Raw genomic sequence first — 27,102 nt, 5'->3', positions numbered from 1 at the left:
TAGAGTGATTCAGGGGATGGGGATGGAACTTGGGGGGGACGGGTGGAGGGTGAGGAGATGTGGGCGGGTGGGGGTAAGGAGACGAATGGGCTATAGAGCGATTCAGGGGATGGGGATGGAACTTGGGGGGGGCGGGTGGAGGGTGAGGAGATGTGGGGGGTGGGGGTAAGGAGACAAATGGGCTATAGAGCGATTCAGGGGATGAGGATGGAACTTGGGGGGGCGGGTGGAGGGTGAGGAGATGGGTGGGGGTGGGAGTAAGGAGACGAATGGGCTATAGAGCGATTCAGGGGATGAGGATGGAACTCGGGGGGGGGGTGGAAATTAGAGAGCTGGAGCAGGGTGGGCAGGCCACAGGTATGTTATTAGCTGGGGGTCTTTCCTGCCCTTCTGCACTTGCTGCTTGCCTAGGCCCTGGTCACACTTGGCGCCCCATTGGCGAGACCCCTGGGTAGCCAGTGCTGGCAGCCAGGAGACCCAGCTCCTCTGGGTCAGGGTGTGGTGAGGCAGCTCAGGCCACGCACAGAAGAGCGAGGTTGCTGATTCCCCCCGGCTGAGCCATGTGTCTTCACACAGGGGCTCGGCCGATGTGCGAGGCATCTGCGCCCTTCATGCCCATCCCCTTCCAGAGTGGCATCTCCTGGCATCACGCTTGGGCCCTTTCCATCAGTGCCTCCCCCACCCCCGTGCAGAGACACTGCACTCCCCCCCGCCCCCAGTTTGCTCCTGGAGACAACAGTGTGCTGGCTACTCCAAGCAGGGAGTTTAGAGTTACCAAGAGGGACCAGGGCTAAAGTTTCATCTTAATATCCCCAGCTGAAAGCCCGGCTTTGTTCCCGAGCTGCTGGGGCAGAAACGGGGAGGGGGCGCAGAGATAGAGAGACGGTTTCGAACATGGATCCAAGAGCCGCCCTGGTGGGGGGAGGGCTCGGAAGGGAGAGAGGGAAGCGCTAGACTGGGGGCAAGGCTCCCCTAGCCGGCAGGGCAGGTGGGGAACAGACGGGCCGCAGGCTGCCGATTTATCCAGACTGGACATGTGGGTGAAGCTGGGAGAAGGGGGAACCTTACAGGGTGCGTGTTTCCTGCACGTAAAACCCTCGCTGCTGTGTGGGTGTGACCCCCTCTTGCAGACGGGTACACACACCTGCAGGGCACAAATGGAGGGGAGACACACACACGGGTGGCACCACGCATGCAGCGCAAACACCCGGAGATAACCCCCCGCAACACACAAAGAGACAGGGCCCCGCCACACACAACGTACACACGCACACGCACAGGAGGCGCCCGGGAGGTACACACAGGTGTCGAACGGGTCCGGAATGTCCCAACAAAACGGGCTGCGGGTGGAAAAGCATCGATTTGTCGATACCAACCCATCTCCCGGGGACGGGGGGCTCTGGACAACACACCCCGTGGGGGGGGGGGGTTAGTGGCTGGCCATTTGCAGTCCCCTTCTCAGTTCAAAAATCACTTTGGGCTTAGACATGTCGGGCAGTTTACAGTTCCAAAAAGTGACGTGGTTTTCTGGCCAGGCCGACCCAGGAAGGAATCGCGTCTCGCTCCCCCTGGACTCCTTTCCCGCCGCCCAACCTCCAGGATTAGACGTCCAGTTCATGCACTTTTGTGATCGCGACTTCTCAGGAACCTCTCCCAGCTGTGGCGAGTTCCTGCCCTAGGGGGAAGCCCATCTCCCTCCCAGCCCCGCAGGCGCGGCTGGGCGCCACCCCGGGATCGTGCCAGCACGAGGCAAGGACATCGTGGATCGGGCCGCAGCTCGGCCCCACCCACCCCCGGCCCCAGGCGCCTAGCACGAGTCGGGCCATCCCAGTCCGGGCGCTCGCTGCCAGCTGCCGCGTCGATGCACCCAGAGGAGTCGCGTGACGTCCCTTCCATGGGGCCCGAGACTAAGGACCTGCCTGCTTGTGCTGGCAACGGTCCGCCCGGCCCTGGTCGCCCCTTCGCCAACTCCCAGCCACGGTCTGAGTTGCACACAAAGTGGCCATCTAAGGTCTGGGACTGCACAGAGAAGGGGCAAGCTTCCCGCCTCCTTGGCTGGCTCTTTATCTGCCCTGAGCACTCCAGCGCCAACCCCTCCCCAAGCAGGGAAATATCACTTTACAGATGGGGAAACTGAGGCACCGCGGGACGAGGCGATCATAGGGAGTTATGGGGCAGAGTTCAGGACAGAACTGAAGATCCTCCCCTCCCCCAGCTCTAACCCACCAGCCCCCATTCTCCTCCCGGAGCTGGGGAGCGAATGAGTCCCAGCCCCCTAGGCCTCCCCACTCTCAGCTCCCGCTCCCTCCTTCCTGGTCTTTGCAGTCCTGCCTGCCCCTCTCCAGAACTGCGGCCTGGGCCTTTGTGGCGCTAACACTCGGCCCTGGGATCCCCTTCCTGTGCCACGCCTGGGGGGCAGCACAGGAGGTTGGAGGCCCTGGGCCACAGAGCCCTGCTCCCAGAACTGGTCCCCAGGGGCTGCGTGGCTCCAGGACTAATGGGGGGGGGAGGGTAAACCCCACTTCAGCTGGCCTGGGTCCTCCTCATCCGCCTCTGTGGGGAGGGAACATGCCAAGCAGGCTGGAGTCTGGGGGGCAGGCATGAGACATGGGCTTTCCCCCTCTGCAGGGCGCCGAGCTGGCCTCAGGGACTGGCAGGTGGGTGAGGGCAGGGGATGGGGCCTCTCCCCTCCACGTGGCCCCAGGTCCCATCTGGCCTGGCCAGCACAGACCCAGCTGCCTACCCAACAGGCTGTCGGGCACCCTCCAGGAGAGGAAATTGCAGCCTGCCCTCCCGGCAGCCCCGTTTGCCAGCTGCAAGCCCAGGAGGGCCAGTGCCAAGCAGAGCGCCCTCTGGGGAGGGGCTGGGACGCTGCCATTTGCACCAAGCCAGCCGGCAGGAGGATGAGGGGGGGAGCAGCCGCTGTCCCTGCCAGCTGTGGCCACTCGGCGCTGGAAGAGAGGAGCCACACGGGGCTGGACACATCAGCTGGTGTCCCAGCTCTGCCCAGCCAACAGGAGCGGAGAACCTTGCTGGTTCCTAGGTCCCACAAGCTGCAGGGCCAGGCTCGGGACAGTGCCACCACAGTGGTGGCCCTAAAGACACAGGGCTCTGTGCCACCTGGCGGCAGGAGGGCCAGAGGGGTCCCAGGCAGCACTGCCCAGGGAATAGGAAGGACCCGCCCAACCTGGGGAGATGAGCGAGGTGCCACGGAAGGACCCGCCCGATCCAGGGAGATGAGCGAGGTGCCACGGAAGGACCCGCCCGATCCGGGGAGATGAGCGAGGTGCCACGGAAGGACCCACCCAACCCAGGGAGATGAGCGAGGTGCCACGGAAGGACCCGCTCAACCCGGGGAGATGAGCGAGGTGCCACGGAAGGACCCGCCCAACCCGGGGAGATGAGCGAGGTGCCACGGAAGGACCCGCCCGATCCGGGGAGATGAGCGAGGTGCCACGGAAGGACCCGCCCAACCCGGGGAGATGAGCGAGGTGCCACGGAAGGACCCGCCCGATCCGGGGGGATGAGTGAGGTGCCACGGAAGGACCCGCCCAACCCGGGGAGATGAGCGAGGTGCCACGGAAGGACCCGCCCGATCCGGGGAGATGAGCGAGGTGCCACGGAAGGACCCGCTCAACCCGGGGAGATGAGCGAGGTGCCACGGAAGGACCCGCCCAACCCAGGGAGATGAGTGAGGTGCCACGGAAGGACCCGCCCAACCCAGGGAGATGAGCGAGGTGCCACGGAAGGACCCGCCCAACCCAGGGAGATGAGCGAGGTGCCACGGAAGCTCCTCCATCCCCCGTCCTCATCTCCTCACCCTTTGGGGTAAAAGAGAGACCATTTGTGCCCCTCCCGCCATCCCTCTTCGCTGCCAAGCCTCTGATGCCAGCATCTGGCTCATTGTGCTGGACCTGCCAGCACCGTGCCATGCTCCGGGCATCCCCTCCCCCGAGCACTTTGTGCACAAGGGGGGGGGCTCTATTTTAAAGCTCTTTGTCTGGGGGGTGAATTGGAGAGACCTGTAAGCAATATGGATGTGGGATTCAGAGAACGCCAACCGCCCACACCGAGCTCCAGCAATGCCCTTGACGCCCACCCCGCAGCCCCTGCCAGCCCAGCTCTGGTCTTCCTCCTCTCCCCCAGCCCTGCCAGCGCCCCTCACTCCCAACCCGCAGCCCCTGCCAGCCCAGCTCTGCCCCCCCCACCCCGCCAGCGCCCCTCGCTCTTGACCTGCAGCTCCTGCCAACCCAGCCCTGGGCTTTGCTGAACAGAAACCACCACCCCAAAAATGACGACACTCAAGCTACCCTCTGGGAAAGGAGCCACGCCAGACAGTCAGCAGCCAGCACGCAGAGAAGACCTACCTGTGGATTAATTATTAATCACATTCATCAAGGCAGGGCAGTTAAGGTTAGGAGGCGGGGGCAGGGCAGGGCAGGTGCCGGGGGGCAGGGCGGTTAGGAGGCAGGGGCGGGGCGGGTGCCGGGGGGCAGGGTGGTTGGGAGGCGGGGGTGGGGTGGGTGCCGGGGGGCAGGGCGGTTGGGAGGCAGGGGCAGGGCTCCTTACCCCAAAGCATCAGGGCAGGGCAGGGTTCTGGGGGCCACTCACCAACCTCCCAGGGGCTTGGCTGGCTGGTTCTTGCCCCCACGCTCAGGCTCTAACTGATCCCCCCACACAGGGTGCGATGGGCAGGGACTCTCGACTCCCGCTCAGCATCCTACCCCTCGGGGTTCTCTGCTGCTTGCCACCCCCTGCGCGCCGCTGGCAGGGGCTACTGGACAGGCGGGCATGGGGCTGTAGGCAGCCAGGCCGTGCCCTGGGCCGAGTGCCGTGACTGCGGAGAAGCCCGGCGTGGTAAGGACCCCGGGGGCTCCCGGCCTGCCTGACCTGGTGGCAGCTTGATCCGCTTGGTCCCATGCGACGTTCACCGGAAAGCAAACGGTCACAGAGTCCAAAGCCCTGCGCCCCACGTACTGCCCATCCCCCGCGCCCAGCTGTCTTGCAGCCCCCGCGCCAGGGGTCAGGAGCCTGCAGGGCTCAGGTGGTTTTTCACCTCGGTTCCCAGCCCCTGGGACTGCAGGAGAGCCCCGGTCCCACCCCTCTGAACAGCTCCGCTGCCAAACACCTGAGCACTGGCTGTTCCAAAGCTGATCTCCAGCGGAGAACCCGAGCCCTCGGAAAAAATGGCAATTCAGCGGTAGCAGAGGAAAGACCGGATTCCAAAATGTTGCCCTGCCCTGAACGTGCTGCTCTCCGAATTGAAACGCAAGCGAGCTCGACCGTGGCACAGCGCAGGGCTCGCCCGGCACGCGGCAGACCGCTCTGCCACGCCGCCCGGGAGACTTTGGCTAGCCCCTCTGTGCCTTGGTTTCCCCACCCCTAAAATAGATCTAACAGAACTGCTGCACCAAGGGGCAGGGTAAACACATTGACAACCAGGCAGTGCCTCGCTGTCCCAGGAATGGGGGACGCAGAAGTAGGTTAGCAAGCCGGATACGCATGGGAGGGCTGTCGGGTAAAGGCCGGATCTCGGAGCACTACAACGCTTTGAGCTGAGTCTGGCATCTGCTTCTCCCAGGGCCTGCTCCGGCTCCCACTGGAGAACAGGGCACATTGCTCCTTTGTGTCGGTGCACAGAATCAGCGCCTCGCTGAGAACTCCACCCCCCACCCGCCTGGAGGGCAGGGCCAAGGCAACCGACCTACACCAGAGCTGGGGGGCGGGCCAAGGTATCCGGGTGCCCACGCTCTGTCCACCAGGCCTGCTTGAGTGGCCCCACATAAGGCTCCCACCGCATCAGCTGAGGGCATTATTTACCTGACCGGGACAAACAAGTGACTAATTTCCCCTCCTCGTTAGAACAGAATCTAGCTCGTTTGCCTCTCGCTAACATTTTGATCCTGATGAGTCATTAATGGAGCAGGTTGGCCAATACTTTCATACGGCTGCCGATGTTGAAATCTGGGCACTCCCCACTCCATGAAAAAATTCCACATTTTCCAATTTTTCAATGGGGGGGAAATCCAAATTGTTGGGGGCTTGGCTGTTGGATTTTTCTCTGCCTTTTTAAGTGGAGAACTTGGCAGGAGTAGAAGAGGGGCAGCGGCTCCCCCCCACCCCCATCAAAACTTCCGAAACTGACCAAAATGGAAGCGCAGGCCGGGCTCTTGTACCAGCTGGCCTGGGATCGGGGACAGACAAGGCAGGGAGGTAAGAGCTTTTACTGGACCCCTGCTGCAGACGAGGGGGCGTCTGCCAGGCAGGGCTTAACTGGACAAAAGCGACGCAAATCAAGCTACGTCAATCGAAACAGGGAGCGTCCACATGGGACTTCTTTGGAAGTAGCGCACACTCCCTCCGCCTTCCCTTCCTCCTCGGACGCGGAGGGCTCCAGGCGCCGGAGCAAGAAGTCCTCCCGCTCGCCAGGAGTCCGAAATAGCTGCCGGCTGCGGAGAGGCGGCCTACGCTGTCTCGAAATGGCGTTGCTGGGCAGCCGTCCCCTCGACGAGGCGCGCTCCGAGCAACGGCCCCTTTGCCAAGCCCAGGCTGTCTTGACGGCAGAGGGAGCAGGGGGTGAGACATGCCACAGACAGGCCCCGTGAGCAGAATGCAGCCGCGACCCCGGCCGGCAAGGAGCTGAGGTCTCCCCGGCCCGCGCTGGCGAGCACAAAGGTGTGTTGAGCGACACCGCCGGCCCGAGGAGCGCAGCCGTCGCGGGAAGGAAAAGCTGCTTGGTCCCTGCCCATGGGATGTATTACACATACATGTACGTTCCCTGCCCAAGCCGTGTCACATGTTCTAGCCATGAGCCAACACTTCCTCTTAGAATATAGCACTTGGCTCCGGCTCCTTATTGTTTTTGGGAGCGGGAAAATATTAAATCTGAAACGAGGCTCGTCCAACATATGGAACAGATTGAAGGCCCCTCCACTTCCCCCCCCCCCACTTAATAAGAAAATATCTTTACTAGCAAGGGGGTGATGGGGGAGCCCCGGGGATCAGGGAGGGACACGCTGGGCGTGGAGCCGACTGCTTTAAAAAAATACACTGTTCTGGGCTCCACCAAGTACGGAGATGGAGGGGGCTGAGCTGGTGGGGCTGTGAGGGTACATGGTGGGGGGCTGGGGCCAGAGGGGTGGGGGGCTGTGAGGATACATGATGGGGGCTGGGGGTGCAGAGGAGTGGGGGGCTGCGAGGATACATGATGGGGATCTGGGGGGCAGAGTGGGGGGCTGTGAGGGTACATGGTGGGGGGCTGGGGCCAGAGGGGTGGGGGGCTGTGAGGGTACATGATGGGGAGCTGGGGGTGCAGAGGAGTGGGGGGCTGTGAGGATACATGATGGGGATCTGGGGGGCAGAGGAGTGGGGGGCTGTGAGGGTCATAGTGGGGGGCTGGAGGCAGAGGGGTGGGGGGCTGTGAGGGTATATGGTGGGGGGCTGGGGCAGAGGCATGGGGGGCTGTGAGGGTACATGGTGGGGGGCTGGAGGATGGGGGGGCTGTGAGGGTACATGGTGAGGAGCTGGGGGCAGAGGGGTGGGGTGAGGGTACATGGTGAGGGGGTGGGGGCAGAGGCGTGGGGGGCTGTGAGGGTACATGGTGGGGGGCTGGGGCAGAGGCGTGGGGGGCTGTGAGGGTACATGGTGGGGGGCTGGAGGATGGGGGGGCTGTGATACAGGCAGGCCAAGCTGAGGAGTGGGACACCAGCAGGGGACCACCTATGGGGAAAGCCAAAACGCTCCCACAGATCAGACCCTCCCCAAAGAGCAGCTGCCCAGCTGGCTTCTGCCGCCCGCCCGTGGTGAGGAGCAAGCCCCTCCCGGGCCCCTACGCTGCCCATGCACTTGGGGCACAGCAGGCCGGAGGTGGGGGAACCCGTCAGGCAGCCACACATGAAGCTGCAGGGGGGCTGCTGGTGGGAGTTGTTTGGGTCGGAGAGCCCCCCAAATGGCCCCCCAGCTGGCCGAGGCAGAGCCGTGCCTCTCACTTCTCCCGGCATCCAAGGCCAGCAGGCCCAGCAGATCCGGCAGCACAGAGCCCTCCCTGCTGGCCCGTTCCCCCAGGAGCGTGTCACACAAAGGCGGCCGGGCGGGACTGGAAGAACCCCCTGCTTCCCGGGGTAATTCCCCCATTGTACAGCTGGGGAAACCGAGGCACCGAGTGGCATCAGCACGCCGGCCTCCTGCCCTGGGGGAACCTTCACCGCTGCACCGTCCTTCCTCACGCGGGGGTGGGCACAGTGCGGCCCCCGCGCCCCAGTGCCCGAGTCCGTTAACTCATCATGCACTCTGGCCAAAACACCCAGAACCGAGGCCAGCACCCGACTGAGCCACATGCTGCCCCGGCTCTGCCGAGCCAGCCCCGCCCTAGCCTTAAGGCCACGAGAGAAATCCCGCACGTGGGCCAGGGACCAGCACAGATCCAGGCGTCTGTCTGCCCCCACTGCCCGGAAGGCAGCCTGGCCTTCGCAGCCCCTGCCTGTCTGCCCATCTCCAAAGCACTTCCCTGGGCATAACTGACCGCTCCAGCACACCCCTCCCCAAACTCATTCTGCGCCCTCCTCCTCCTCAGACATGGGGGCACCGAGGAACCGGGAGCAGGCGGCCCTGCCCCACACACGCACCACAGCGAGGAGCAGACCCTAGGAGTCCAAAGCCTCTCCCAGCCCCCTCTAACACAGGGCCCACCCCCTCCAGCTCTCAGGCTGGGGGCAGGGATTGGCTACAACAGGCGAGCCAGGCTGCATGTGTCAATTAGCCCCTAGACCTGGTTTATTGCCCTGCCTTGAAATTGCCAGCAGAATCATTCTGTCTTCAGCATAAAAGACATCAAAGGCCCCCAGGCAATCTGACATCCCCACCACTAATTCAGGGGCTGCCACCGCTGGCTCTGAGGGCATCCCCCTGGGACCAGTTCTCAGATCCTCTCTCCTCTGCTTAATCTCCTTGGGAAGCCCTTACTGCCCAAGGAAACACAGGTGTGTGGCACCGCTAGAAACCCGACCCACAGGCAGAGCTGGGCAAGAAAAGGGTTTCGGGTGCACGGTTCACTCCCACTTCTGAAAACATGGCGGGAGGAACTGATCTGGGGCTGAACCAAAAATAACACCTTCCAAAAAAAATCTCAACCATTTGGGGAGGGAGGAAAGAACTCAGTTCAGGGCAAACCCGACATTTTGGTTGACTCGAAATCAAGCGTTTCCCGTCGATTTTCAGCCTCTTTAAACTTTTTAAAAATCAGAGTAGGCCATTCCCAAACAAAAGTCTGTTTTAAATTCAAAAATCAAACACACTGATGGGGGGGGGGGATTTGGTGTGTTAAATTCCCCCCCTCAACAGAGACCATTCAGCAAAACCAGCACAAATTAGCAAAACGTTAGAGTGTCAACAAAGCTGCATTTTTCATCCCCAAAAAGCTTAGATGAAAGATTATGCCCAGTTTTCCACCTCCTGCCCACTACTACATTCACCCAGCTTCCTTCTCATTACCATAGGAGGACCCAGAGACACTCAGCTGCCCAGACCCTGAGGGAGAGACGGCCCCTATTCCAGACAGCTCACATTCAATACACAATGGCTGTCAGGGGAAACTGAGGCACGAAGCAGTAAAGTAATTTGCCCGAGGCTGCAAGCAGAGGTGGGCTCAGATCCCTGGTGGTCTAGCACTCAGGGAAGTGCTGCGGAAGGTCACGCTCTCTCTGGCTTGCTGGCTCTCCCTCGTCTTAAGTCAGTGATTCTGCCAGCCACTCAGTTTGTTAGTCACTCAGAAGATCAGGCCTTGATTCTAAACAAATGGAACAGAAATCTCTTTGGGGCAGGGACTGTCTCTCACTGTGGGTTTGTGCAGCGCCCACTCGGCACCCTGGAAGCTCTGATCTAGCTGCCAATGGTAAAACTAATAATTATTATTAAAGGGGCCCCGGGAAATGGCCTATGCTCAAAATGAACTTTTCTTTTACAATTTACATTTTTTAAAAAAATCACTATTCTTAACCCAAACCACTCGCTAGCCTCCTTGAACATCCCAGGCCTTGTCACATGCACTGAGGGCGAAATCCACCCATACGACGGGAGCTAGCCCAGGCCCCAGCAACCCGCAAGCCCTTGGAACTGTCTGTGTTGGGAGTTAGTCGGGGGCAGGCTGAGCTGGGGGCGAATTTTACTCTTTGGCACTGAAGAGTGAAAGCAATTTGGAGACAAAAAGAGAGTGAAAGTGACCAGCCGCTGCCCCCTACGGAGAATAAACATCACATCGCTCTGGAGGCAGGGCCTGCCCTAAAATCTGGGAGGTGGGCTTGAAAGGCCCTAGCAGAACAATTTGTCTTTTGAGCTTTAGTAAGCCTTCGGGGGTCCAAGTTGCCAAGATTTTCTCCACAACCAATCGAGCTGGAAATGATTTTTTTTTCAAATTTTCTCTGATTGTATTTAAATTTCATTTTTATAAATGGAAGCCAAGGTGCTACTGACGGTCCAGGATGCCAGGAGATGGGGCATTCAGCAAAGGATTTCAAGTGAGAGATTTTTTTTTCAGTCCAAGCGCCGGAGTCGGCAACACTGGTAAACGGGGAAGAAGAATAAAACAACAGCGACAAGCCCTCCCTCTTCAGGCTTCATTAGCCGATCTCACACCACTGGACAAGCAAGGGCAATGCCGTTCTCCCCATTTCACAGATGGGGAAACCGAGGCAACTAGCAGGCCAAAGACAGCGCCAGGAACAGAAGTCAGCTCTCCTGACTCCCATTATAACAGCCTCTGTGTTACGCTGCGGCTTCTAAAACACACGCTATGAAAATCAGAGGGTTAACAACTGGATCGGGAGCGGGGTGGAATGAACCCAGCCCAGGTCTCCCGAGAATGGAGAAATTAGTTTTGTTTCAGGTTTTTTAGTTCTGGTTTTAATCGCTTAAGAAACGTTACTAAGTAACATGGGAAAAAAAATTAAATGTGCATTTTCACTTGGGTAACATATTGTAATGGTGTCTTCTAAAAAGTAACTGCAAAAACAACCCACCCACGAGCACAGGGAAATTGTAGCTCGTTTATGGATGTTTATGGGCAGAAGAGATGGCTCTGATCCTCTGTCCGCCAGCCTCGTGCAGGCCACAGGATCCTGTACATCAATTTCTATAGCAAGGCCATCAATCCTGGCTGAATTTGAGTGGCCGATCCCGATTTAAAGCAGTGGAGAACCCAGCCGGTACTTAGCCAGTTGCTCCAATGGTCCATTCCCGTCCTGTTAAAAATCTGCCCCTATTCACCGTCCAAATGTGTCTCGTTTCAACTTCCAGCCCGTGGTTAAGCCTTTGTCTGCTGGAGCAAGAGTCTTCTTATGCACTATCTAGTTTGGGGGGGGTGTCTCTGCCCATTCTGTGAGGTAGCTCTCAATGGCTTACACTGACAATGGGGGGAGGAGGGATCACAGATTTGTGGGTTCGTTTGCAAATTCAAAGTCAGAGCGGGGAGACAGAAAGCCTTTCGGAGCAGCCTGAAAATGAACATTTTGGAAAATGATCAGCTCATCGAGACGTGCGATGGGGGGAATTCTAATTTCAGGGCAAGCAAAGCCTTGTGTTTGGGCACCATCAAAGGGTTCGTTTCGATTTCAATCCCTCTCGAACAATTTTGACTTGTCTTTTTGAATACAATTCAAGGCAACTTTGAAAGGAAAAGCCATTTTGGGAGGAAACAAGTGAAATGTTTTGACGTTTGCTGATCTCTCCCCTGCCCCGCTAGAACAATGAGACACAAGTGACACAAATTATATACATCTTCAACCATCACCGAAACCCAGCCACCTCTGGGGGGAAATCCAAGCAGGCGTTCTGCACCATTTACCAGGGCAAAATGCAATGGGACTTCTCCCAGTGCACGCCTGGGGATAGTGCATTATTAGAGGGTAAGTCCCCTTCACTCAGAGCAGGTTTTCCCTCGCAAGGGCAGGATTGGTTTGAGAAACCTCCAGACCAGCCAGAAAAGGGGAAATAACTTGGCAACTTCTTAATGATGAGGCGGGGGGTGGCTGATGGCGGCCCAACGGTGCAGGGAGCCGCGGCAGTTCTAATGCTGACCCATGCAAGCGGGGGTGATGATAAAACCCTAAACAGGAGAGAGGCTAATCAGAGGCCTAAAATTGGGGTGCCATAAGTCGCTTGGGATTGCTTTACGTGGAACGAATGCTCAGAGTGTGTGGGAGCGGCGTGCGAACACACACACACACACACACACACACACGGAGGCCTGTTCCCTTTTCAGCGCGGGGAGCGCCGAGCGCCACGAAGCAGCAACACGAACGTTTGGCCGTCGCGTGAAAACCTGGGACCCTGAGCCAAATCATTTCACAAGAGGCAGACGGGAACGGGCCACGGAAAATCGCAGCCCGGCGCTCACACATGGAAGCATTCGCTGCCAGACGCTGGGATCCGAAATCCCAGCATTCTCCACTGACACACAGATTTCCCCCCTCCCCGACCTCTGTTTTAAAATCACAGAACCGTCCCCTTGAGCCCTGGCTGGGTGTGGAAGGTGGCCAACGCCAAAGCCAAAGCCGCCTTCTGCAAGTGACTTTTTCCGTGCTGATGAGCAGAGCACAAGATCCTAGCTCGAACGGTCCCTGAATCGGGGGCGGGGGAGGGGGGAGAAGGGCAGCAAATCTTCCCATCTGGGCTTAACAACTTGAGTGGAATTTTTGAGGCCAAGAACCATTCAACAAAAGACACCCTAAACCCAGCTGCAGGTCACAGTCCCTTGCTCACCCTACAATAAGTCCTACCTCTGACACAGACTTTTCAGCAGTAGTCCTCAAAGCGTGTCATGCTCTGTACTGCATTTGTGCTCTAACCTTCGTGGCAGGATGGGGGAAACTGAGGCACAGAGCCGTTTAAGCAGCTTGCCAAATTCGCACAGAGAGCCGACAGCAGAAATGGGATTAGAACCCAGGCTAGCTGAGCTAAGCGAGAGCCTTAACCACAGACCATCCCCCTTTGCTTTCAGCGCCCTTGGGTGTCTACCCCCTTTCCTCCTCTCAGGTGCAGAGTCCTCACCTGGAGCCGGTGGCTGGTCACCCCACTGGGCGTGGAGGTGGAAAAAGCCACCAGGTGCACACCACAGTACAGGCCAGGCTCCCTGGTGAGTAAATTTGCACACACAAGTACTTCCAGAGGGGAAGCATCTGATAGATTGGGTGTCAGTCCTTAAATATGGATTTGAAGAGCTTAAATGTCGGGGCTTCTCGGGCTGGGATACATTATCGACGACCGGGGATGTGATCGTCTAGACCGGCATGCCTTCCTTTCAGGATCTGAGCCGGGGCCGTGTTTCAAAAACGTGGGGCGCCCCCCTCCAGAAAAGACACCTATTTTTCTTGCTACAAAATTCCATAAAAGTGCAAGGTATTTGGAATGTTACAACTGCCACACACCCACATTTCTAGGTGTTTTCAAGGGTTTCTTGGATCATAGATATAAATTCTTCTCTGCCAGATCTGTTTAAAACCCCCCCCCCCACACACACCCTCCATTAGAGGCAACACTGTTTTGTAACTGACGCAGCCTCTTGAACTTTGCTCCATTCAGATTCACACTAACACTTGCCAACAGGGGAAAGGGGGGGGAGTGTCACTTTTGTGTGTGTGTGTGAATCCAGGCAGCTCAGAGAAAGAGACTTCTGTCAAAATAAACCGGGGTTGCATATGCTTCTAAGGTAGAGCCAGGCAAGAGTTCGGGAGGCATCAAAAGTTACTTTACAGAGAGCAAAATCTCGTCTCTGTTTAGATTCGGCTCCTCAGAATTGCTTCCATCTCCCCCCCCCCCCCGCCACCCTGCATCTCTAAGAAACCTCTCGCTCCCTGCAGCTCTGAACAGAATATTCAGCTTATTTTTAATAGCGTTGGTTGAATTCAGATGTTCCAGTTTTAAAATAAGAAATCTTGGCTTCCGAGCGCCAAGCGCTGACGCAGAACTGCCTTTCCCCCCCTGCACCGATCAGCTCTCCTCTCAAAAGCTCCCCCCAGCAAACAAGACCTCCCTCACGCCCCTTACGGACCAAGGACGGAGCGGGCCCTGGTTAATTTCGCACCTCACTAGGTAAATAATAAGGCACAGGCCCCGATCCGAACGAACAAGCTGCCGGAATCCATATGCAATGTTGGCAGCTCCTCCCAGGCCAAACTTTGCTCTAACCCGAGTTTTGCCATAAGCCAGTTCCACTCTGCTCTTTAGACAGGATCCCCCGCCCCACGCACCAGGCGAGTGACTGGTCCGAAGTGCCCACGTCAGGCATGTCGGCGGGAGGACTGCCAGATTAGCCCCCTTTGTTAACTCTGCTTGCCAACTTTACCCCCCCCCCAGCAATGTCAGCCCAATCAACGGGGACTGAGCAAAGGGGACTGAGTCACAGGTACCGAATCAGGCTGGGGTTTAATAGCCCAACAAGGCCTACGTGTTTACTGCATTAGTGAACTGGGCTAAAATCGGAGTTTCACTTCGAGCCACCCACACCCAGATCCATCACGGTATTTAGGCTCCTAAACTCTATTACTGTCTCTGATTGCTTTCAGGGGACACTAGGAACCTAAATAATGGGGGAGATCCGGGCCCTGGTTCTGGGTTTTGCACCAATTCCCCCAGCAACACGCGAGCCAAGCGCACAATCGCAGAATTAACCCCTCTCACACGATTCATCGAAACCCAGGGCAACGGCGCCATGGCACGCAACAGCAACCGGGCCCCCGAGCCCGCAATCCGCGTCCGGCGACATCCGTTTGCAACCACGGCCGCCTGTAGAGACACCGCCACAAAGAAACAGCCGCCAGACTCCTCCCGAAAACACAAAGGCCAAACCCCTCCACCTCAGGTTGTCGACAAAGCCCCGCTGTCGGCCGCGGGGATACTCCTCGTGACACGATCGGAGAATCTGACCCTGTGATTTCATCCAGGCCTCACGTCACTTGGTGTAAGGTACCCAGGGGTCTGTCTATACGGCAATAAAAAACCTGCAGCTCTTCTCCGAGCCAGGGACAACTGACGAGTTCATGGGGCCTGCGCTGCCGGGCTAAACCACGGCCGTGTCGACACCTGCGCTTGGTCTGGAGTCTCGCTTTTGGGATCCCAGAGCCCAGGTTCCATCCTGGGCCCAAAGGTCTCTGCAGAAGCTTGAGTCACCTGACTAGGGCAGTGACTCTCAGCATTGCAGCGGTGATGCACATAGGTGACTTAAGAGCTTTAGACCAAGGTGATTTAAGCTCCTAGACCCCTGAATCCTCTTGGCTTCCAATGGAAGTCTTGTTGCAAAGGGACAGGCTTCAAGTGTATTTCGGCACCTCCCAATGCAAATAAGCAACTAGCCCCCCACGCTCCCAAACCCTGAGACACATGATTCCAGCTGAGTTTTTGTAGATGCCCATCTGTGTCTGGAAGCACCTGAACCCCTTTGAAAATCTGGCCGTGAGTAGCCTACAGCTCAGTGCAAGCCAGAAGGACTGAGGCTTGTAAGTCATTCCGGCACTTTTGAAAATCTTGGTGATTTTTTCAGAGGCTTTGTTCTCATGACCAACATCTCAGCTTCCTGCCAATTAGCCAGCGATTGCTCGTTGGCCAAATCGAAACATTTCTAGGCCAGACCTTTCCTCTAAGCAAAGATTCCCAAACAGGCAGTCCTACTCCACCAATGCAATCTGCGCTGGGTTTATAATAACTTAGTGCATTTATTCATTAATATCACTGGATTATGTTCAACTTAACACGCGCCCCTCTGCGTGCTCCCTTCCCCCCACAATAGACCAAGCTTTCTTGCAAGAGGGGCAAAAAAAGAGGGTTGTTTGCAAAAGGAGAGGCAGCTGAATGGATATGAATTATTTCGCACGCCTGCAACTGTTTTCCTTCAGATGCATCAAGGCATTCCCCCTCCCTGCCTCCTTTCCCAGTTATGAGCTAAAATTCACACAGCTATGAAATAAAGTGGCTTTGCAAAAACTTGTCCAAAGTTTATCAAGATAAGGAAAAAAGTCAGATCGGTTTCCTTCATGTTTGGTTCTTTAAAATTTGTTCTCTACGAAATTACATTTTTAAATTTGTGCTATATGAAAGGAGCGTCCTATGCCAACTCTGAGCGGCTGGAACGAGGTAGCGTTTGGTTCACTCACAGTCCTGCACGACTTTGGGCAAATCACTGAATTTCTCTGGGCCTCAGTTTCCCTTCTTTTCCACCCATGCTTTGCATGTTTGGTTCATTAGGCCCTGAACCTGTCCAATGCATCAGTGCATGACCTTCTGCTCGGGACAAGTGTGTCACATTAAATCTTGCACACATCCTTACAGGAAGAAGAAACTTTCTCTTGTAAACTGTCACCGGCCAGCTAGCACAAAAGGGAACCAGGCTCAAATGGTGCCTTTGGAGTGATTATAAACCAAATAATAATCCAAATAAAAATATACATACGCTGTAGTAAGCTCTGCTTGTTTGGCCAAGCTGTCCAGCCAGAATTTCTACTCAATCTTTTCAATTCCACTAAGAAGGAAGGTGCCTATTTTAAACAGGACAAAGCTAAGATTGAATTCAGCTGTTGGTATTTTCAATTTTTTTTCTCCTCCATGAGACAGGCAGGAAAGCCCTTATCACTGTCTTTGCCTGGTCCCTGCCTAGCGATTAATCAAACACATAAAACAGAGTTGCACAGAGGAGGAGGAAGACATGGATTAAAACTGTTGCGCTCAGATTATTTTTTTCCAATCGAGTATCGCTGCAGCGCTAGTTTGCGATAAAACAGACCAACGCGACTTTTGCTGCTGCCTTCCCCACCGAGGCCCGTGGCCGCGTCCGAGGCATGGCCTCGCTCTAAGCCCACAGCGCACGGGGCAAAAGGCTTTTCTGCAATCACCAGCTCAGACAAGGAATTGGCAACGTGGCACTGACTCTTTTAAAATCAGAAGTCCTGCCCGTGCCACAGCAAATACAATAAATAAATACATACATCAAGGCTTTGTTTCCGTTCTGGCTAAAACACTCCCCTGGTAAAAGGAACTTGGATTTCTGGCCACAGTTTTGAAGGTGCGCTGAGCTTATTTTCTTCCCGAATTTGCTTCCCGGGTGGATTTTCCTGCGGCAATATGCTACTTTCTTCCACACACACAGCCAGACCCTCTTTGCTGCTAGCTGACATTCCACCAGGCAAGCATACTAACAGCAAAATCAAGAAGTAAATAAATGGTGGGTGATTGCTTTTCTATCCCTCTTTTTTCCCCCCTTCTCCCTCCATTTCATTTGCTTTTTATCTCATTGGAGAGAAAAAAAATCCACACTTTGGAATAGAACTTGGATAGATACCAAGTGGTCTGGACTTTCTCTCACTCACCCCTGTATAAAATATTGCTTAATTGTGCTCTCTTGGTGTATTTATTTTTGTAAGGGTGTCGGCGGAGCCCCCAAAAAAGGGGGGAAATGGAATTTCTTTTTAAATAGCACTAAAATGAAATGCAACCCGTTGCCATCGAGCTGCAAATCGGACTCACCCCACAGCACGATCCCTGCCGAGGAAAATACACCCCACACATTCACACGCCAAAGCCTGAGAAACTCGCCAAAGCCTTAGAAACTCAGCCGCGTCCTACTGACTCCCAAGTCAGGCCGGGGCAGGGGCAGTTTAGCCCAATTCTCTTTCCAGGCAATTCGGCGAGAAGCCTTCGCTCTCTTCGCCCAGCAGCTTGGTGCTTTTGGGGGTGTCCAGCTGCCACTGAAGAAAGTGGCTTGGAAATCTAAGAGGAGCCCTTTTGTTTTGTGTGACGGCCCCCAGGAAACAGAAGCAATTGCCGAAGGTTACTGTGACACACACCAAGTCCCTGTATTCTCCTGCATGATCCTTCCCGACTCTCATGCGCCAGCCACGCCACACGTTCCAGACAAGCAGGACACTTACCGCTACAATATCACATTATTCTGTCTCTGGAAACACCTGCCCAGTTTCTACCTGACGGGGGGGGCTTCTGAAGGGAGGGGGGGTATTTCTGATATTGTTTCAGAATTGTTCCTGGGTGGCAACCGTTTTCAAAAGCAAATTCCTCTTCAGGGGGCAAGGGGAGCAGGCGGGTCCCAGTGTGAACGCCAGGATCTACAGACCCCCCCAAAGTTGCAAAGCAAAACCATCAACAGCAAAATCTCTGGCATTTCTCCCCCAGCCCCTGCCCACTTTGCGGGGTGCCCCTCACCGCCACCTCTTTATTTTGTCAATCCCCCTCCCCGTCTAAACCCCCTCGCCAAATGCCCCCCCCCCCCCCCGCCCCGCCGGGGAGTTTGCAAAGTCAAAGCAGAAGCAAATGCCCAGCCGGAGGGGGCTTTGCAGCATACAAAGAGCTCTTGTTTTCGGCTGTGGAAGGGAAAGTATTAATAAGAGAGGAAATTATTGATTCTCATGGCACGTACCATTATGGTGCAGGGAAACTGGCCAAACATCAGAAACCCATTTTTGCCTCTCTCTCAAAAACAAAACAAACCAAAACAAAAAACACACGCGGGGGAAACTCCGCTCAAGTTTCCACCAGCCCTTCGCCTTCTTGCAGGGCGCAGGCGAGGGAGCGAGGCAGGCCCGGGCGAGAGGAGGGAGCCCGGCCCGGGAAGGGGAAGGCAAAAAACGGGGGAGGAAGAGAAAAAGAAGGAGGCAAAGCGATGTGCGCCTGGCGGTGGAAAGAAACTCGCGGCCGGCGCGTCTCCGGCTCGCTCCTTCCTCCTCCGCTGGGTCCCGGCCCCCTCTCCTGCCTCGGCGCGGTGGGAAGGCGCTTGGCCTGCCGAGGCTGGAGCCGTGCCACCGTCGGGGCCGCCCGGTTTCGCAGCCGCGGGGGAGGGGCGCGGGGCGCGGGCGGCTTTGCGAGCGCAGCCCCGCAGTAAGTTTGCATGGGGAGCTCCGGCAAAGTTGGGGGGGGGCTTTTGCTGGGGGTTTGCTCCCCTCCTCCCCCGGCTTGGGGCTGCTCCCTCAGCCCTGGGGGAGGCCGGGGGGGGGAGCCGGGCCCGGGGGCTGGGAGGCAGCAGCACCCCGGGGTGACGGGGTGGGGGAAGGAGGCGGGGGGGGGAGCGGAGAACAGGGGAGATCCGCAATCTGCCCCCTCCCCCCGCGATCCGACCCTGTTGAAGTCAACAGAAGGGAAAGGATCGGGCCGTGAGCTCTGGCATAATGGGGGGGGGGATACTGCCGCTGGGGCTCATCATTAGACAGCGGGGGGCGCTTTATTTGCGGGGTCCGAGGTAAATCAGTACCCAGCAGAGGGGGGGCCGCGGGAGGGGGCTCTGCCCAAACCCCTCGGTCTCGGTGCCCCGAGTTCCCCAACACGTGCGCAGGGAGGCGCAGCCGGGGGTGCGATGGGGGGGCAGAGATGTTCATTCCCCAGCCCCCCCCCCGCAGAGCTACTCTCACAACGCAGATCGAAGGCGCCTGTTAGGGTGCGCCCCCCATCACTAGCCCCCCCGCGCCGCTCCCTGGAACGTAACACAGCCTGGCGGGGGGGGGGCGCCGGGCACGCCCCCCCCCCCCCGGTTCTTTCCGTGCAACTGACCCGGGTGAAATCCGGCTGCCCCGCTTCGAAACGCGCCAGCCCCGGGGGCCGCGGCCGCGAACGATGGACCCACGCGCCCGCCCCCCATTGATTTGCGGGGCGGGGACAGAGCCAGCAGGTTGGCAGCGCTGCGGGGGGGGCGGGCGGGCGCCGGCCACCTGCTCCCCGCCACGCAGCGGCCCGCGGCCCGGTCTTTCGCCCTCCCAGCCCTGCAGGGCCGCACCCACCCGAGCCGGGACACGGCGCGGCCGGGGTGGCTTTGGCTGAGGCGGGGCGGCTCGGAGCCCGGGCTGGCGGGGGGCGCTGCTGGGAGAGCAGCAGCAAACTCCGGCCTCGCGCTCCCCCCCGCCCCGGGGCGGAAGGGAGCCCCCCAGGCTGAGCGGCGACGAACAAAGCCCCTCGCTTGGATGCCGGCGGCGCAAGGCCCAGCTCCGTGGCGAGGCTCCTTGGACCCCCCGGACCCATTCTGGGAAGCGGCGGGGGGGGGGGGGTCTGGCCTTTGGGTACCCCCGCCACCAGGATTGGATCTCCAGACCCGAGGGGTCACCCCAAAGGCGGCCAGGCCCCGGCTGCCGCCCTCCTTACTAACAGGCTGGATGCGCTGCGCCGAGGCCTGGCGCGCCGTGTCACCCAGCGGGGCACCCGCACATCGGCCCTGCTCCGCTCCAGCCGGTGTTTTGGCTCCCAAATGGCTGTTTGCGTTTCCCCCAATTTGCCGGAGTTTCTAATTAAGTTGCCACCCAGCCCCTCATCCACCCTGACGCCCGAACTTCCCCGAGTGAAGGCGGCAGCTCGGTAGCAGTTTGGTGTCAGCCTTAATAACACTAATTACCGCACATCAGGCGCCTCGGCGCGGCTCCCGCCCGCTCCGTGCGCGGCGCCCGCAGACAGGGAGCCGAGGGTGGTGCGGATGGGACCCCGCCCGGGGTCGACACCTGCAAGGCAGCGCGTTGCTTGGCCCCTTTCCCCACGCCGGCCCGGCGAGCCCCGCACTCCCCGGAGGGAGTTTTTGCGGAGGGGGAAAAACAGGTTGGCCAAATGTCACATTATATTGTGCGAGTGGCCCATGCCCCCTCCAAAAAACAACCCCCCCAACAGATTGGGTGGGCGGCACATGAACGGACTGATCCCCCCCCCCCCCGCAGTTGTGGGTCGCTGATAGGTGGGCAGCGATCAAAGGAAAATTTTAAAAAAGAACCTGACAACTGCGCCGGCAAACCGTGCGCCTCCCCTCTGAAAATAGGGCTGCCCGGGTCCCGCCGCCCCAGAACAGGCGCACAAGTAAAGCCAGAGGCGAGGAAGGCGAGTCCCTGGGAGAGGAGGGCTGCGCGGTCGCTTGGAATTGCGCGGAATTCACAGGGAAGCGTTTCACACACCCCCCGCCCGGTTCGCTACCGCGCGTTTGAGCCGCCCCAGCGGGAGTGCTGGAAAACTTGGCCGCACAGCCGCGGCGGGCGCGCAGATTGCAAATCCAGATCCCAACAGTTTGTCCAGGCGACAGCGCGCTGTTTTTAATCCGAACTGTTGCTCGATCTGGAATCTCCCAGCAAAGCGCTCGCGGTGAAACCCAACCAAAGCCGATAGACCCACCAGATCGATCGCTCTTGTCTATTGGTTTCGCCCCTGAAATCGGCACAAGCCAATACAATCAACTTCATTCCCCACCGCCCCAGCTGGCTGGGTTTCTTTACGCGTTACAAATAAAAAGTCCTGAAATTGACGCGCGTTACGCACAGTGATGGCTGTTCAAGTCAGCCTTACTGAAAATGTCTTAACAGAAAAAAACCAGTTTGGTTTAATAGATGGAAAACTATGAATTGATCCGCCTCGCAGTATATAAAGTTTGAAACTCAGACGCTAACGAATCTCAGCCATTCAAATGCAAAACAATTTGCCTTTTTTTTGTCTGCCCAAAAAAGCTTTTGGAGATCCCCCCCATCCTAAAACTTTGCTGTGTTTTTTTTCACACCACTAAAATCAACTTGCTTCTAAAAAGAGGGGGAGGGAGCAAGAGATGAATTTTCTTCATTTGCTGATTCAGAGATTTCTCTTGATCTACAAAACATTTCTTTCAGCCCAAAAGAAGGGGGATGGTTATTTCTGAAGGCTTTTTCACAACTCAGGCATTACCTTTCATGACCTGATCTGGCTGCTGACGTGTTGGTTTATTTTATAAACGAAATCGCATTTCCCCCCTTACGTGGCGTGACTTTTTTTACAAAGTATATAATCTAAAAAATAAACAAAAGGAGCGATTTGGATGGCATTCGTTTTATTTATTTGGAAACATATTTCTGCATCAATCTACAAATTGGATTGGATTTTGAGCCATGAATTTGGATAATATTTTGACAGACAATTTCTCAAAACAAAAATTGCCGTTTGCGTCGTAAACATGTCAAAGGGAAAAAAAGAGGAACGGGGTGAAAATAGCTTTGGTGTGTCTCTCTGGGGAGACAACTGGATTTCAGACGGTCAAGGGGCGGGGCTGCCTTGGGTTAACAGGCTGCAGGCTCCCCGGGGCGGGCTGGCCCGTGCACGGTTTCTCTAGGTACATCGAAATGTTCCAGTTCTTCCCCTCGGAGGAACTTTTATTCCCAACATTTTTGTAGCATTTTAAATTAAAAGAAAAGTCGATCGAAACCCACAGCACCGGCTGGATGTCAGACAGCGAGGCGAGGCGAGGCGAGGCGAGGCGAGGACCCGAGAAGTTAGACGGGCGCGTTAGAGTGTCTGTCTGCCAACGTCAAAACGAGTCCGAAAACTAGAAACCCCGCTCGGGAGAGCCCGGGGACGGAATGGCCCTGTGCGCGCCGAGGAAGGAAAGTGGCGGTGTTAAAGGGGGGGCTGATGAAAGAAAGAAAGAAAGAGAGGGAGGAAGGAGGGAAGAGGGAAGGAAGGAAGGAAGAAGAGAGAGAGAGGGAAGAAGAGAGGGAGGGAAGGAGGAAGGACGGAAGAAGGCAGGAAGGAAGGAAGAAGAGAGGGAGGGGAGGAGGAAGGAAGGAAGAAGAGAGGGAGGGGAGGAAGGAGGGATGAAGAGAGGGAGGGGAGGAGGAAGGATGGAAGAAGAGAGAGAGAAGGAAGGAGGGATGAAGAGAGAGAGAAGGAAGGATGGATGGAGAGAGGGAGGGTAGAAGGAAGGAGGGATGAAGAGAGAGAGAAGGAAGGATGGATGGAGAGAGGGAGGGTAGAAGGAAGGAGGGAAGAAGAGAGAGAGAAGGAAGGAGGGATGAAGAGAGGGAGGGGAGGAAGGAAGGAAGGAAGAAGAGAGGGAGGGGAGGAGGAAGGCCGGAAGAAGGCAGGAAGGAAGGAAGAAGAGAGGGAGGGGAGGAGCAAGGATGGAAGAAGAGAGAGAGAAGGAAGGAGGGATGAAGAGAGGGAGGGGAGAAGGAAGGAAGGAAGAAGAGAGAGAGAAGGAAGGAGGGATGGAGAGAGGGAGGGGAGAAGGAAGGAAGGAAGAAGAGAGAGAGAAGGAAGGAAGGAAGAAGAGAGGGAGGGGAGGAAGGAAGGAAGGAAGAAGAGAGGGAGGGGAGGAGGAAGGATGGAAGAAGAGAGAGAGAAGGAAGGAGGGATGGAGAGAGGGAGGGGAGGAGGAAGGAGAGAGGGAGGGGAGGAGGAAGGACGGAAGAAGAGAGAGAAGGAAGGAGGGATGGAGAGAGGGAGGGGAGGAGGAAGGAGGGATGGAGAGAGGGAGGGGAGGAGAAAGGCCGGAAGAAGAGAGAGAGAGAAGGAAGGAGGGATGGAGAGAGGGAGGGGAGGAGGAAGGAGGGATGGAGAGAGGGAGGGGAGGAGGAAGGAGGGATGGAGAGAGGGAGGGGAGGAGGAAGGATGGAAGAAGAGAGGGAGGGAAGGAAGGAGGGATGGAGAGAGGGAGGGGAGGAGGAAGGCCGGAAGAAGGCAGGCAGGAAGGAAGGCCGGAGGGAGGGAGGGAGGGAGGTTCCCGGGGCAGCCCGTGTACACATTCTAGCACGTCAGGTACTTGCTCTCGCTAATCGGGCGCCGATCAGCCTGTCCTCGCCCTTTGAGCCGGGAGCCCAGGGTCAGCGAGCCCTGCCAGGCAGGCGGCAGTAGAGCGGAGGGAGAGTGGGCGCTGCAGCACACGAGCCCGGGTGCCACCAGCTGTTCCTTCCCCCTGCCCCTGTCCGAGGGCCCTAGCCCCGGGCAGGCAGATTTCGTACCTGCGCCCAGCCATGCCCCCCACCCAGGCTGTGCAAGCCCCAGGCACAGGGCCAGCGACCAGAGCGCCTGTGGACGCACGGCCCCTTCGGCAGCATGGCAAGTTGAGATCTCCCCGCAAGGGTGAGCCTCTCTTTCATCGGGGGGAAACTGAGGCACTGAGCCACCAAAGAAACCCGCCACCCAGGCAGGGCATAGAGCCCGGTTCTGAGGCCCCTGCCCCGCTGCAAGCATTAGTCTCACCACCTAGAAGGAGCAGCTCTAACTGCTAGCCTATGCTACCTCTCTCTCTGGCGGGTGCAGAGCTGGCCCAGGTAGCCTGGGCAGCAGCATGGCGCCAAGAGGCCCCGGGTGTCTCTCCCGCTGCCTCTCTCGCCAGCAGATCCACAGCCTGCCCCAGGTGAGGGGGCTGCTCTATCCCCCAGGCTTCCCTCACAGGGCTGCTTTTCGACCCCCGCTCAAGGGGGGCTGCAGGGGCCAGCCCAGGAAGGGTGAGAACTGAGCCGGATGCCAGGTGAGAGGAACCCAGTGGAGGGAGCGTGGTGCCCCAGGCCGGGGGAGGGGGCAGGGGGATTGGCACCCACCAGCGGGGGCACGGCGGGCAGCACCATTCATTCCCACCCCTCGGCTGCAGGCCTGGTGCCCAAAGCCCAACGGCCTGGCTCCCGAGCAGGCAGGAAGGGGGCCAGGCTGGAGGAAGACGCGCCAGGGGGCCCAGGGTCTGTCCCTGCTCAGGGAGGGGAGCAGGGTCGGGGGCTAGAGCATCCTTGGTCCTGGATGCCCGGGGCTGTCCCCTCTGTGGCTTGGCCCATGGCTCAGGCTGCCAGCGCAGCTGCCTGGCTCCCTTATCAAAGGGCCCGCCGTGGGACCGGGGAGAGGTGTGGGCGGATGCCACAGGGCTGGGCCTAGACGAGCTGTGGTGATTAGCTCGGCGCTGGGCAGGGCTCGGGGTGCTCCCCGGAGTTAGTCACCATCCACCTGCCCTCAGCTCACCCCGGAGTGGTCGGGGACAAGGCGGTCCCCTGGCAGCATGGGCCCAGGCTGGCAGGGCTGGCAGCGGTAAGTTAAACAAGCTCTTGCTGGCGTCAGCCATGAGGACGGGTCCGTGGCACCAGACCCACCTGCCTGGCTGTCAGATCAAGTGCGGGGACGGGGCCTTTTCCCACCTGACCCAGCCTACGGGCCTAGGGATGGAAGCGACTCGACCAGTCCCTTGACGAGTCGCTTCCCCCACCCCCTCTTAGGGGGAGCAGGAGCCGGTGCTGGGGGGAGCCAGCTTAAAAGCCGGTTCCCCCAGCACCGTCTCCGCGGGGGGGGAGACAGGGGCGTAGCAGGGACCGGGTGCCAGCCAGGAATCAGCTGATGCCCAGCTCGCACCCAGTCCCAGATGCCGCGCCTCTGCTTTGCAAAGTGTGCTAAGAGCTCGCCATCTCTGAATACATTCCCAGGGCAGAGCCGCAGCGGGGCCAGGAGCCACCCCCCTGCAGCTCCCCGGCTTATCGACTAGTTGATGGTAAATCCCTTGCCCAGCTGATTAAACTAAATTTAACATCCCTGCCAGCGAGCGCCCCCGCCCCTCCCAGCGCCAGCACCCAGGGGAGCCTAGGAGATGCACGGCCGCACTCACTAAGCTGGGTCCCCGTGTGCAGGAAAAGAAACCTAAAGACGCATTTGGAGGGCTGGCCAGCTCCGGGGCAGGGAACGGGCTTTCCCCGCAGAGAACCCCAATCTGGGCAGGCTGCACAGAGCACGCGGCGTGTTCCGGCCACGGGGAGAGGCTTTCGCCAGCATCTCCGATTGTGTCCCTCCGTGCCGCCCTCCCACCCTAGACATACGGCACAGACCCCAAACGCTGGGCCCTCTCCCCCTTCATCCCTCCACCCCCGGAATTCCAGGCTGGGAATATTTCATTCCCGCATCACTTCCTGCCCTGGCCTCTGGATTCGCTGCCCTATGGCCATGGCCTAAGGCCTGGGTCACTGCGTGAGCTCCCCTTTTACCCACCATTGCCTGGACTTAGGGGGAATATTGCCTCTGCCCTCCTCAGATGTGGCTTCAGGCCCCGTTGAGAGCGGTTCAGTCACTGTCCATGCAGCCCCAGTGTGGCAGCGCCCTTCAGTGCTGGGCAAGGCTGGAATGCCCGCAAGGGACCATGTGCCATCTCGCCTGAGCTCCCGGCTCACGCGGGCCAGAGCCCTGCCCCCAAGCGTCCCTAGAGCTGAGCGCTGAGAGACAGCCAGTCCCAGAAGTGGGGAACCCGGCCCGAGTACCAGTGCTTCTCTCCCCTCAGCACTGGACGCCAGGGGTTTTGTCTAGCTGGGCTCCCAGGCGTCGGCACGTGCTGCCTGCCCCACTGGGCCGCAGAGTCCCTCCCTGGTTTTCCCCGGAGGTGCGTGTGGACGGTGGGGGAGTCTAGCCACCGCCTGCAGCTGCCATGCTGCCCTCAGCTCTGGGCGCGCGTGTTCGGCCCCTGAACCCGACTCAGTGTCACTCTCAGGCAAGCTCAACGTGGCCGGACGGCCGCCTCACTGGCTTGTCTCAGAGCCTGGCGCTTGGCTCTGCCTCCCCCGCGGCTAACACTGCCAGGAACACCCCCCTCCGCCCTGCAGTTGGCCACTTTGTGACCCAGCAGGCTCCGTTCGCACCTCTGGGTCCAGAGCAGCGTGGCCTAGTGGGCAGACAACAGCCTTGGGAGTCAGCCCTCCCTGCCCCCCCCCCGGGCTCTGGTCCCAGCTCCGCCACCGAGCTGTTGAGCGACCTTAGGCAAGTCCCTTTCCTGCTCTGTGCCTCGCTTTTCCCTCCAGTCCCTTGTCTATTAGCGCTTCAGGACGAGGGCTGCCTCTCGGGCCCTGTGCAGCACCTGGCACCAGAGCCCCAGCCTCGGGTGGGGTGTCCAGGTGCTACAGGACAACACTGCACAAGGGAGCAGAGCAGACAGCAGAATCTCGTAAGAACGGCCAGACAGGGTCAGACCAAAGGCCCATCTAGTCCAGCTTGTCTGCTGATGGCCAATGCCCCAGAGGGAGGGATCATGCTGTCATCCATTTCCAGACGAACAGAGGCTAGGGACCCCATCCTGGCTAACAGCCATTGATGCACCTAACCTCCACGAATCTATCGAGCTCTTCTTTGAACCCTGGGAAAAGTCCTGGCCTTCACCGCATCCTTTGGCAAGGAGTTCCACAGGTAGACAGTGTGCTGAGTGAAGAAAAACTTCCTTTGGTTTGTTTGAATCTCTGCCCCAGTCTCCTTCCTGCTTCCGAAGGTGCAGCAGTCATGGAGCTCTTGGGTGGGCTGGGCTGGGTCAGAGCCATCAGACAGCCAGGCCAGCGCTGGCTTTGCAACTGCCCCCACACCTGGGCTCCCCGCCTTTGTCCCGCCGGCCCTGGG

The 27,102-nt window shown here is 58.3% G+C and overlaps 1 protein-coding gene across 4 annotated transcripts in view; it reads right to left on the bottom strand.

The window, feature by feature from the left end:
• Positions 1–27,102, bottom strand: part of NFIX (nuclear factor I X) — a 204,301-nt gene that overhangs the window by 131,708 nt on the left and 45,491 nt on the right. For 2 of the 4 annotated variants that reach the window (XM_089774601.1, XM_089774599.1), the window contains exon 1: positions 18,413–18,774. The exons of 1 other annotated variant lie outside the window; for it this stretch is intronic. Coding sequence is in view for 1 of the 3 variants with exons in the window: in XM_089774599.1 (XP_089630725.1) it covers positions 18,413–18,442 (30 nt within the window). In the remaining 2 variants the exon portion in view is untranslated. Of the gene's footprint in view, positions 1–16,967; positions 17,164–18,412; positions 18,775–27,102 lie in introns of those variants that run through there. One more of the 4 variants, XM_089774602.1, reaches the window with a different exon arrangement.

This window comes from Pelodiscus sinensis, chromosome 31 (genome assembly GCF_052426305.1).
Source record: "Pelodiscus sinensis isolate ZL-2025 chromosome 31, ASM5242630v1, whole genome shotgun sequence".
In the NCBI taxonomy this organism is placed as follows: domain Eukaryota; kingdom Metazoa; phylum Chordata; order Testudines; family Trionychidae; genus Pelodiscus; species Pelodiscus sinensis.
This window is presented reverse-complemented; position numbering and strand designations above follow the sequence as displayed.